The sequence below is a fragment of the Chlamydotis macqueenii genome, chromosome 1, assembly GCF_036417535.1.
Source record: "Chlamydotis macqueenii isolate bChlMac1 chromosome 1, bChlMac1.mat, whole genome shotgun sequence".
In the NCBI taxonomy this organism is placed as follows: Eukaryota; Metazoa; Chordata; class Aves; order Otidiformes; family Otididae; genus Chlamydotis; species Chlamydotis macqueenii.
Genome location: NC_141556.1, coordinates 16,383,612 through 16,396,846, shown reverse-complemented (window position 1 = coordinate 16,396,846; position 13,235 = coordinate 16,383,612). Strand labels below are relative to the sequence as shown.

At 46.9% G+C, this 13,235-nt stretch overlaps 1 protein-coding gene across 1 annotated transcript in view; it reads right to left on the bottom strand.

Annotated features, from left to right (window-relative positions):
* Window positions 1-6,721: 6,721 nt before the first annotated feature.
* Window positions 6,722-13,235, bottom strand: part of SLC2A13 (solute carrier family 2 member 13) — a 164,448-nt gene continuing 157,934 nt past the window's right edge. The window contains exon 10 of the mRNA XM_086746712.1: window positions 6,722-12,993. Within this exon, the coding sequence (XP_086602838.1) occupies window positions 12,767-12,993 (227 nt within the window). The 3' untranslated portion in view covers window positions 6,722-12,766. The remainder of the gene's footprint in view (window positions 12,994-13,235) is intronic.

The following is a 13,235-nucleotide window of genomic DNA, read 5'->3' as shown; positions in this document are numbered from 1 at the left end:
GCCATTAACTTGCAACGGAACTGGCACTCCTGATTTCTGGGAGAGTGGCATCTTTGCTAGGACTGCTAAATTTTGTTTGGTTTTACAGTGAAGTGAGCTACCCAGGTTCAGGCAGATGCTCTTGATCCGCAGAGCTAGCGGCACATATTCCCAGTCTGCTCCTGTGAATCGACGGGACAAAGGGTGCGGTCAGAACTGGGAAAAGAGCTGGTTGCACTGCATGGACGTGTGCGTGTGTGTGTGTATTTGTAGGGGTTTCAAATGAAGCAGTATGTCTTTATTAAGTAAGTCAGCTCTCATATCTCTCATAATTTAGAGTCTTTCAGTGGGTATAGCTTATTTTCACTTCAGCCACTAATACAGAAGCTTTCAAAATCTGTTTGGTTCCAGCCAGGTCTCAGCCTAGATTGCACCATTTCCCAGTAAGGACTGGAATGACGCAGCTCAGGGCCAGACACACATTTTCTGACTGGCTGTACATAAGAGCTGCATACATGGCTCTAATGCAATAATTCACCACTTGGGACGCGTCAATCAGCGTCGATAATCATGTTTCAAAGCCTCTGGATGAGAGCGTATAAAATCCAATTATCTTACAATTTTTACATGCAATTGCAAAGCAATCAGAAGAAAGAAAACTGTCTTTGCAGTGGTATGTGTGCTGGCAATGATGATAAGTAAGGCAGAGTGCCCTTTTTAGCCACTAGAGAAGTATTTTGAAGTATTTACATGACTGTTATTGCATTAGAAGAGAGTTGTGCTTCCTCCTTATCTCAGTGCCAGTCTCCTCTGCTGAGGTTCTTTCTTTCACAGGATTTTTTTGTGACTTTTGGGAAGAGCTGAGTTTGGTTTGATAGCAATCTCCTCTCTCTCAGCAGCAGCCTCAAATTGTGCTTTCTTCACCTGATACTTCAGCAGCTGACGCCATTTAAGACGCCGGTATTCATAACGTGCGGCAATGACCATCGTCCCGCTATGCACATCCGCGCACCACCAGCTTTGTCTGAGGCAACGGTGTAGGCAGAGCCACTCCTTGTCCATGTTGATCTTCCTGGAAGTGTGCTAAGCCACGGAAATACAGATGGCTTTAACGGTGTTTGGTGAGAATCAGTTAGAAATTGAGTTTTGCTGAGGAAGAGAAGAGATGGGTACCCGTAATTAACCAAAAACTGGTTTAGCGGTGGCACTTGAATGCTTCTAAATATAGAAGGAAAGGCAGGCTCACTGAAAATGTTACCCTAAGCTTCAGTCAGAAGCAGTTTTAATTTACAGCTGGGAACTTTCTTCTATCAAATCAGCTCTAATTACAGTAACCTGCAAGTGAGGGGTTCAGGCAAAGTTTTCTGGGCAAGCACTGACAGACGTTTTGTTTCATTAATGAAGCAGTTTGTGGCTGGATGTTATTATGCCAAGAGCCTCCACAAACTGTGTAGAAATCCGTATTTCATTTTTGTGAAGGATTACCATTGTGGGAAATGAGAAGCTTAAGTCTTTATAGAAGTGATTATTTCTCAGGTGGAAACTGTTTATGAATTGGCTTTTTTATGGTTTTTAGCAGAGAGCAGATTGAGGAAAGATGAGGTTTCCTGGAAAAAAATACTGTCTGCATCCAGTGCCTCACCTGTTCCCACAAAAGAAAATGACCTTCCTGCAACCCTTCTTCAGCCCCTTCTCGCTGAGCCTCTGGCGGGTTGGAGGTGACAGTCCCAGTCACCTGAATCAGAGCCTGCTTCTCCAGAGCTGGTGATCCTGAACTCCAACAAGGTCTCGTAGCTCTGTGAGCTGAACACTAAATGCTCTCCCTCTCACCTAGCCACGCCGCTGTAAATCCACACCCTGCACTTCGACGGTGCTCGCTCTGGGTACTGCAGCTCCCTGGATGTGAAACCCAAGGGAGCCCAGCCTGCAGTGAGCTCACACGCAGCACCTGGACGGCTGCAGAGGATGCTGATACATCGGCTCTGTGTGGGGGGACGGGGAACCTTGGGCCAAAAGAGAGTCTGACTTGGAGAGTCAGTGAAGATAAGGCAGGAGGCTGCAAGAGGGCTGTGGCATTATTTAATAGAGTTGGGATAAAAGATTTCCAAATCAACCGTGTTTGTGCATGCTTGCAGAGAGGGAGCTGTGATTTACTGCCACTGTGTCACACTCGGCGCACAGGGCCTGGCCTGGGCAAAGGACGCAGAGCCATGGCCGTTCGTAGGACAAGCCAATACATCATATTGCCTAAGATTTACTCTGTTCCCTGAGCTGGAGTAATTGTCAGGAAACCAGAGGGCTGTAAGGAGATTTGCTTGCGAGAAAAGCCGCGCTTCCTGCAAATGGATGAATTTTTTGAGAACCCCAGACCCGCTGAAGCTGGCGGGGAGCTCTGAGCTTGCTCTGTCTAATCCCCGCTCGCAGCAGAGCCAGCTGGAGCAGGATGCCCCAGGCTGTAGCCAGCCACTGTCACCACACACCTGGGGTGGGGATGGGGGGGACAAACCACACCAGGCAGGTGACCCCAGGGGAGCTGTGCCTGTTCGCAGCAGCTGCTGCAGACAGAGGCAGGAGCCTGCGGCTGGAGGAAGAGGAGCTGGGAGTGGGTGAGGAAGGAGGTTGGGGGCTGCTGCGCCGCTCTTCCCCCATCTCCTTGGATCACATCTGTCTCTGCTCACCCACGTTTCCCTGCAGCAATGAGGAGAAGCAGCGTTTGACCTCGACACCTGCTTGTCCCCCAGCACCGCAGCCATCGTGCCTCAGCCGTGGCAGCCCTGCAGCAGCGCCCTGGGGCTGGGCTCACAACGGGTCTCCCGCTAAGGACCCAATGCCCTCAGCGTCTCCCTGTGAATCCCACCACCATACCGAAACCTGACATAAAGGGATAATGTAAAAGCTATCGTCTCAGCTGGAACCAGGCTGCGGGCGGCACACATCCACTACCCGACTTACAAAACTTTTGCTTGCTCCTGATGTTTTTTTTCCCCCGTTGTTTTTAGCAGCCCGTGAGAGGAGTGTGGCAGAGACACCAGCACCAGCCCCAGCTGAGCTCCAGTGCCACCCGGTGCAGCTGCCTCCCCCGCTGCCCCCCAGCCAAGCAAGGATGCAAGGGTCTCACCAGCCTCAGCTGTGGACACAGCTTTGAGAACAAGGAAAAGCGGTGGGGGCGGGAAGGCTGCAAGTGCCGCAGCACTGTCCAAGGGGACCAGAGCTGTGTGTAAGATCGGCCAGGTTGGGGTAGCATCAGTGTTGCAATGCAAACCCCCCTACAATTTTGGAGAACAGGACTAAAACAAACACAGGTCAGCTGCTCTATGGCTGCCTGTTCAGCATGCATGCTTCATGCTTTGCCTGGTAGACTCTGAACCAGCCCAGTCCGTGCCCCTCACTGGGGTTTCTGGGCGTGCTGGGAGCCTGTGTCACAATGCCGGGGTGCTGTTGTCCTCTCTCATGCTCCAGGAGCTTCACTGTGCCCCTCTCTCAGGGCACCCACAGAGACTGCAGCAGCTGGGGAAGGGCTTTGCATGGGGCTCCTGGTGGGGGACCACTTCCCTAGGAGCCTGGAGGATCCCTTCGTCAAGGATCTGGGGGCAATGATGAACTACTCCAGTAACACAAAATCAGGGAGATGGCAAGGAGCAACACTGACAGAGGCTACAAGTAAATGATCAGCAAGTGAGTCTGTTTAAACAAAATGCACCCAAATGGCCTCAAGCGTGAGGGCACCCTGTTAAGAAGGGCAGGAGTGGCCGGCAAAGCAGGGCTTGGCCTGCAGTGTGGAGCCGAGGGCTCGCCCCGTGCCTGCGCCTTGCCACCATGCATGAACGGGCAAAGGCAGCCGGGGACATGGCACAGGCACCAGTGGTAATTCTCTTGCTAGAGGTGACAGTGCCCAGTACTGGTCCTCCTGCCCTCAGAGGGGAAGGGGCGGGACAGCAAACAAGAATCTCCGGTTCGGGGTGAGACATCTCGGCTCTCTTCTCACTCAGTGCCCAGTTGGCACGGAGGGACTGGCTCTGGGAAGCGACACCGCACCCCTGCTTGCTCGGGTGCTGCGATCCATGTTGAGGTGCTCGTGCAGAAGCTGCTGCATCCTCACCCCAGTGCCCATCTTCCGTCTTTGCTTCCCTCCACCTGGGACGGTTTGATGGTGTCCCCTGCCATCAAGCAGTGGTGTAGAAGAGGCACCATGTCCCCACACTCTCGCCTCACTAACCGTCCCCCACACCTTACGCCCTGCTCCCTTCCTCCCTCCACCCCTCCTAGGGATTTGCTCCTTCCTCTTTCTGCCCGTGTTTCCTTGGCAACCTGGTCCAATCCCATTTTCACGTATCATCTTCATTATGAAGTTCAGCTAATCCAGCCCTCTCTGCCCTCAAACAGCTCACGTATCTCCAACCGCCTTCCCAAAGCCCTCACTGATACTTCAGGCATGGAGCTTCCCCACCTCTCCAATCTCCCTTTCACCGCCTTTGATGAAATTTAAGCAAGCGCACAAACTCCCTTTCCAGCAGGGATGGGCTTGTGGTTCACAGCTTTGCTGAAGGGGAGGGCTTAATTTTTCCTTCTCACATCTGAGCCCCCTCCCAAGGGATGTGCTCCCCAGCACGTGTTCTGCAGCTTGCACTCTCCTTACACCACGCACAATTCCTGCATTCTTGTGTGGCTCTGTTTACTCAACATGATCACTTTCAGAAGAATAACCCACAGAATAGGGCTTGCTTGGCAGTTTTTATCTCCCTGGCCCCTTTTCTTGTTGCAATAAACTGCCCCTAAGCCCATCCCTGCATGGTGATGCTCTTAACGTCTTATAGGTCATTTTGGATGCATGCTCCTCTTCTTCCTCCACACAATACACATCTTCCTGCTCCGCACAAGACATCCTGCTTTTCTTTTCAGCATTATGGATTCTGTTAGCACCTTCATGGGATATGATGGTACCAAACATCAGAGTGCGCCAGCTAAGGCAGAGGTCTCACTCATATGAAAACCAGACGGCCACTTGTATCCTCCTGACACCCAGACCCAGAGCTCTCCTACAAAACCAGCTAACCAACTGAAAGCCTCACCTCCGCAGGCCTCAAAGGGGATTTCTTGCCTTTTTTCTAACAAAATCAAGATGCAGGAAAAAAATCTGGTAGTTCTGCTGTTAACTTTCTAAAGTCAAAACCTGTCTTAAGTTTCAGCTCTGTGCAGATTTTCTCTATTCATTGCACACATGCACAGCTTCGGGGTAGCTCATGTATCTTGAACAAGCGAGTGAAAACCTGCCCTGCAGCCCAGCTAATGAACGGGCCCCTGCTGAGACTGGTGGAACTGCTTTTGGGAAATGTGCGCGACTATTTCCACCGGCCTCTCAGCTGGTCGCTTCATGTGCTGGACAGACTGAATCCTTATCTGTCAGGATAAGGACTGAGATACTTCGATATCGAGATGTTAAGGTATTTTTGGGTCAAGCGAATGTGCTGGGAGTGGAACTGCAGCAGCTGAAGGGCCCAAGCACGTTCTCGCAGGGAACCCCGCGTGGGTAGGGGTGGCAGGGGGGACACCAGCTCAGGGATGATCACCAGCCCGTCTCTTCAACCAGCCCAGCGCAACTCAGCAGGCGCCCGCCAAGATCAGAGGAAAGGGACTTTTTTTTTTAAGCTTACCTTTAACTTCTCCACCTACTCCCTACAAACTGTAGCAGCCTTTGAAGAAAGCACTCCATGCCACACACAAAGGCTGGTGGGACTGTAAGGGTGACTTTTGTTCGGATGCGGCACCACCCAGCCTTGATGCCTGTGGGGGGGTCTGATCCTGAAAATGCTCACAAAGATCTGGGAGCAGGAACTGCTGCTGCCTGTGGTTCGGTTCTGCAGATGGCAGAACCCGTTGGCAGAAATCAATCCATCAGTAGTTGTTTTGTGACAGCAGCTGGAGCAGAGGTGAATAGGAGAAAGCAAAAAAATGGAGCGTTTGACAGCGGAGCCACCAGCTTTTCATTATCCCACAAAGCTGCTGTGTGGTTTTGGTGACAAGTAATCTGAACCGCAGCCGCCCATCGCCTTTGTAAGCACTATCAGCCAGAAACCTAAAAACATATCCTGTCAGCGCACAGCGATTACCTTCCTCTCTCCTCCCAGAGATAAGCGTTGACACAGATCCAGGTTTGCCGAGCAGACTCCTGCTGCCAGCATCTCCCCGTCAGCTGTGCCGATCTCTCTGCATCCTGGACCCAAAGGCTCCAGCTCTGAGGGAGGCCACTCTGGACCACGCACGGGTTCGATTGTGGCACCTGCGGCAGGTGGAGGAAACAGGACGGGCACAATTCCTCTGCCACGCAGGAGAGCGCAGCCAGGGCAGCCCCCAGCACAGCACAGCCATGCTCCTGCTGCTCTTCATGACTCTTCAGACTGGTTAAAGGTATAAACTGCCGTCACAAAACTGGTCTGCGTTTGGGCAGGGGACATTGAAAACCCCTGGGGGGACATCGGGATGGTCAGCAGCTCTGCGTAGCTGCATTCAGCTCTTCAAAGAAATCCTGCAGGAAGGAAGGGACACTTGTCCGGTGTGCCATCACCACAGGAACACTCTCTGGTTTTAAACACACCACCTTAGGATCATACTCAGAATTATTCTGAGTATATTCACTTATTTCAGGCAAGCCCACGGGCTATTTTAGCTCATTTTGCTGAGCAATGCAGTTTTGCAGCTCTAAAAGGCGACCCGAATACCCGAACAAAGGAACCTCTGAGAAAGATTCTGTAATTAAGTATCTCACCTTTTATTTTGTTCATTTACACTTCTGGCACCGACAATTCATTGAAGATATTTATTTTTATGTAAAGACCAAACTTCATTAAAGCAATCAGAACTGAAGTAGATTAAATAATTTTACATCACGTAAGTTTCAGAAAATGTACAACACTTTCATACATTATAGGCTTGACTGGTTGCAAAAGGAAATGGCACACGTTTGACATGGTTAAGAAATAACTTGGACAACCCAACAATTAGTTCTGCCAAAACCTGTTTTGTACTGAATACCTAACATGCACCCAGGGGTTACAGCACGCCTGACGGCATCGTGTGCATGTTATTATTCAACACTGAAGTCAATTTGGTCTCCAATAAGGTCTCAAGCATTCCACACAGAACCTGTCACAGAAAGATCCGCTTAACGGTTTTGTAGGGGTGTGAGTTTGACGACGGAAAGCAGAGACGTGACTTGTGCCACTTCCCAGCCATGCCCTGGACCAGCAGGACACTGAGCACACGGAGAATTTCAAGCATATGAGCAATCCTATTGATTCCACGGGGAATACTGCAACACTAAAACCAAACAGATGGCAGGTGCGCACCAGGCAGGGCCTGCGGTATAACGCAGCATCCCAGCACCACGGAACCACCTCGTTCCACACCTGCTGAGGATCCATGAAGTTTCTCCTGCAGAAGTCACAATGATGGTCATACATTCAGTCCTCTCCAAAGTCTGTGTAATGTTTAAGGCAGCAAGAGAAATTTGCCTTTATTTTAACACTTCAGAAACGGATGTTTCCTCTAGAAGGAGGTGGACGTTATTCATGATTAATCAGTGCCCCTCTTCTTTAAATAAATGTGATGAAAGGTCAAACCAAATTTTGCAAACTGTATCTCAGCACAATCAAGGAGTGTAACTGAACCAGACTCGAAGATATGTACTTACACGTGCCAGATCATTCACATGTAACATACTGTCTAGGGACAACGTGAAAACGCGGGGATTTAGATAAACTCTGTACTCTTGAGGCCTGATGCTGCTCCAGCTTCCCCTGGCCTAAGTGAGCCCTACTGAAGCCAACGAGCCAGCACCTCTGATGAGAGGTGTGAGTAAGATTAAAAACATGCCGCTGGTTCACACTAACAGGTCATTGTGGCTAAAGTATATTCTCATATACAGAACTCTGGAACACCATTTACACCCATTTACAAAACACTACAGTGATGGTTATTGGCACATAAAAAACTCCTTCTCTATATGAAAACATACACAAAATAGATAAGAACTGCCATTTTTTTTTTCAGACTTTTAAAATCTATATATAGTTGCCTTTAAGGAGTTTTAACCCCCGGTATCACAAACAACAATATTTCGTTAACAATGTTCACCTAGATTTTACTGTGCTGACATCGGTAACACTGCCACAACCTAGACCGCTTTGTGGATTATGCTGAACTGTACTGTACACAAGGCGATGGAGATCAATAGAAAACCACTAAGATTTTTGCACAAAAATGTGACTTGTTAAAATCCAGAGAACGACTGAGTCACTTTATAGGCAGCAGCTACATGTAAGCTGTAAATGTTACCCGCAATAAAAACACATTTTGCCATAAAGCACATACTGTGGCATTATCTGCTTCTGGCCTGGTACAGAAAGCTCGATTTTCTTCCCAATGTAGAGGAATGGGGTTTGGTTAGCTTGACTCTCTTCAGAAAAAAGTGCACAAATACCTTACTCTTTAAAGTGCTTCGCAGAACTCTCTTCTGCCTTGATTTCTACCCCGAGGTCTCTGTGCTGTGAGAACTCTGCCTCTCGCTCGCATCGTGGGGTTCAGCTAACAAAGCCTCTTACGCAAGTACAAGTAACATTTCAAGACCACGTTAGAAGAGCGTTGACTCTGAGAATCAGAAAATTGAATACAAAGCTCAAAAGTGTCAATCTTTTACTCGCCCATTGCGCGCTTGTGGGACTGCACCCAACAGTCCCGTGGCCGAAGGAACGACCCTTGCTCAGGGCCTGTAGCAGCCCCTGAAAGTCAAAACTTCTTCCCAGTGCTCAACCCGAGTGACTAAGAAGGGCAAAAGGGATTTCACCAAGGAAAAAAGTACTAGCTTTGCAAACACACGGGAGAGAGGTCAGAGACTGCTCCTTTTGGCTCCGACACCCGTCTCTACTGAAACACGACTTCGTGGGGCTTTTGACACATCATTGTTTTCTTCTCCCCTCCCAACCCCACCCCTAAACCAGTGAAATCCTGCATTTACCGACTCATGCAAAAATAAGCCAGCGTTGGAACAATGGTCCTTGGGATGTATCCTCTCGTGTACCGCTGCAGCTCACAGTAGCAACGTCTACGACAGCAATCTGCCCAAGGTGCATGCGCAGCACCAGAACTGAAGCCCTCAAATGAGTCCTGGGGCCTTGCTTCGTTTCTACATCTACTTTCAAAACAGGTTTGCTTGTCTTGTTTAAAAACTTTTTGATCAACAAAGTGACAAGAGGAAGAAACAAGCGGCAAATTATCTCAACCCTCCCAACACTTTAGATTTGCAATATGATGAAGAAACTCGTATATGTGAAATAAATTTAAAAAGATTAAAAATGCATCAGGACTTGTTTCTTTTATACTTGCTCTTAGATCAAAACATGTAGAGTCAGTAGATTAAAGAGAATTAAAATATCTCAAATTGTTGTGTATAATCGGCATGCAACTCATGCCCAACTCTACCAGCAGTATTACTCTAGCACTCCTGATGCACAGAATACCTGAATTAAGCGTGCAGTCCTTGTGAAGAAACTGTTTCACATCTTCTGCAGAAAGCTTTCAATAAAACAATATTGTGCTTAGACATACTATTTATGCTACTTCATAAATTAAAATCCTGTCATAAGAAATTATTCAGCTACACTGTATTTTTATTCTTTTACCTGGAATGTTACCAAGTCTACCCTTAGCAAAAATCTCTTAAAACTTAAAATATGCACAAATATAAAAAATATTTGCAAAATAGAAACATTTATTTAATTTTCTTCATACATTATAAATGTCCAGAGATTCTAAAAATAAAATCCTAATTGCGTAAGATTAATTTCAAGTACTTGATCTCCTTTTATTACACATGATGCTTGGTACTAGGTTCAGTGTTTCTAAGGTACGGAATGCTATCTTGGTGTAAAACAACCCTAAAAGGAAAACTTAAACCCAGCTCCCTGTGGGTGGGGAAGGTGCAGTGACAATAAAGAAGCCGATAGATTTTGCACCCTCACAGCCAGTAGCAATGATGAATAAAACACACGTGTTTTAATTATTTTGCCTTGAGAAAAAGGGCATGGGATGCAAACCTTCAGAAAATTGCTTTCAGTAAGATTGAACTTGTGCGAGAAAGTGAGCCCAGCGCAGTACGCAGCTGAGCACTGCTTTGGAAAGCGTCCGTGAAACGAGGCTGGCAGAGAGAGATGGTCTGCTGCTGCTAAAAAGCTCCAGCACTGCCTGCAAAACAAAAGAGGCTGATCTTGTGACGGCGCTCTTTCCAGTGACTTTGCTATGGTTCTGCCCAAAGCCTAAGCGGTTTCCTCTGCCTGCGGACACAGGCTAACAAAGCGCGAGGTTGGCGCTGACACCGTGCTGGCGCAGGGACACCCTCCTTGGCCTACAGCCCTCTCCAGCAAAACATGTCAAGCAAGGGGACATTCGTAGGTGTAACAGTGTGCGTGGGCTCACGCTTTCGGGGGGAATCAGAACCATAAGTCCCCATTCTCAAAAGCAGAGAAGACTCACTTAAACCCATCAACCACGTAAGCGCAGGTTGGGCATTACACACCTATTCACATGCTGTTCTGGGTAATGAAATGTTCCAAATAAGGGTCTCCAAACACACATTTTTTCATTTCAGGAAGAAACTGATTTGCCCTTAAAACTATTTTGTTCTGTGCTAAGTATCCCTTTTTCACATTTCAGGTACTGCACCTTCAGTGAAGGCTTCAAAGAGGTGGCAGCCTAACGGAGACATCCCGTGGCGGGTGCAGTTGTAGGTAGGTCTGGAGACCTGAGCATTTTCAACAGCTGGTGCTTTCAAGCATAAAAATATTGTGCACTTAAAGGGGAGGCAAGATGGAAAGCGTGAGAATCCAGCCCTCTCACCGTGCCAGGAGATACTGAAGGTCAGGTCACTCTTCTCAGCGATTCATTTGAAATTCCCTCTGTCCGCTATGTTTTTCCCTTTTAGTTCCAGTCAAGACACAGAACGATGCTTTAAAATGTTTTCTTTCCAAAAGTACTTGTCTTATTAATGATGTAAAAAAGAGAATATACCCAATTGCTGAAGGTCAATAATTGGAGAGTAAGAACTCCCGCTACAGAAGATCAGATAACATAATGGCAGACTTCTTTACAACAACAAAACCCCACATTATTCAATAAAAATAATTTAGTAACCAATGTTCAGTCTCAGTTTTGATAGTAATCTTACATTCAAAATACTTTCAACCCAAGAAAAGCCCACAAAGCAAATCTGTAAAGCTAATGAGCCCAACAACTTATTTAATCTTTACACAATGAAAAATAAATGTATTTTTACCAAATAAATGGGGTGCAGCCCACAGGCAGAGGAGGTTTTCCACGTTCTTTCATGAAGCAAATGTTTCAAAGATAAGAATTTGAATTGTTGATGCTTTCAAACTCGTATCTCTGAAGACTTAAAGCAGTGAGGATAGGGTAAGGGAAAAAAAAAACCAGCCCATAATATTTTTATGTAGCTGCATAAAATTCAATTTGCCAAGGCAAGCAATCATGGCAGGTGAATAAAAAAACATTCATATTTTCATTACAAGGCCAAAGGCAGCCAAGTTGATTTTTATGCCTGACATTTTCTTGACAATTTTGCAATGCTTTGGGGTAAGGCGATTAACATGAGATGTAGGCTTCTGCCTGATGCTAATATTTCTCTTTAGATCCAGCAAGACACTGGTTGACTAAGGGCATTTGAAGGAAAAATGTGCTGGGATTCATTTACTCAGCACATACGAAGACAAACTGAAGGCAATAGATTATTCACAAGCAAAAGGTGCAAGAGGGATGACCAGTGTGCATTCAGCAGCACAAAACCTCTCCCTTCTTTTTCTTTCTTTTATCTAATGATATTTTGTGCTCAAAACTAGGCATGAACCCAAACGTTCAAATGCAGAAAAGGAAAACAAAAATATTTTTTTTCCAACTAACTAAAGCCTCTACATGGTACCTAGCAATATATACCTGTTCCTTTGTACGTGTGGCCATATACCTGGTTCTGTTTTCCTGCTGTCAGGTAGTTAATTTTGGCAGTTTCTCTCACAAACACCGACTCCTACCCATAGCGTGTACTCAAGTGCAGCAGTGGCTAGATAACCGGTGTAACACAGACGTACGCCACCCTAGTGAGCCTCCACCCAGGTGAGTATGGCTCTCTACTTGTTACCTCAAATAAATAAAAATGGAAATTCTCTTAGGGCAAATCTGGGAAATGTTCCTTTTGATAGATATAGCAGATATTTGTATTTTCCTAATCAGTTAAAGCTTTTAAATGGTTACCGTTACAGCAGCTTATGTATTCATCATTTGTTGTACTGCACAGCAGAGCTGTTTCCTCAGCTGCTATGGGATGGAGATCTGACAGACACCGGCTGCTTTCTGATTAGCTACTCTATTATTTGATCTTTTGTCAGTACGGAAGATAAGGACAACGCCTCACCATCCAGGACAGCCTTCTGTATTCATCTGGTACAGCGCACCCTACTAAATACCTCGGGACGGTGCAGTGTCGCGCACACTTGGTGAATTCACATAATTGTGGAATTCAGTCTCTTTTGGAAGCCATTGCTTTTAGTTATCAAGAAAACACTAGCATATTGAATTTCCTCCCCAATGGAGCATTTTTCAACATGAAGGCATTTTTAACTAGACAGTAGAAAGGAGAACCAGACCAGAAGCAGGGCAGTGAGGTCATCAGAGAGCTGCTTTTCTCCCAGAAGGCTTTTAAATGATTAAATACATCAGCAGCTGAAAATTATTCCACATCAGAAGCATCATTGTCAGAAAGATGGTAATTGCTTCCCTTCACCCGAATATACTCGATATACCTCCCTTCATCAGAATCCGACATACCGCATGTACATAGCCTGCTTTCAAACAAAGACTCGATTTCCTCTAGTTTTTTCCCTTTAGTCTCAGGAAGGCAGCCGTAGATGAAAACCAGTCCCAAGGCAGCAAACCCTGCGTAGAGGAAGAAAGCTCCTGCAACGTAAAACAACAGGCACAGTCGGTTACAGAAGTTCCCATCTCTCCAGAGCAGAGGGACCGGCGGAAGCAGCAGGCTGCCGATATCAAAGGAGCGCGTAAAAGCAAAGGTTGGAGCAGCACTGTTAAAACAACGAGCTGCGGGGCTGTGGGTGCAGGGGAAGGCCGCTTTATTGCATTGTTCCGCAACTGAGTAAATTAACAAAAGCAATTTTATTTCACGTGGAAGATAATACACA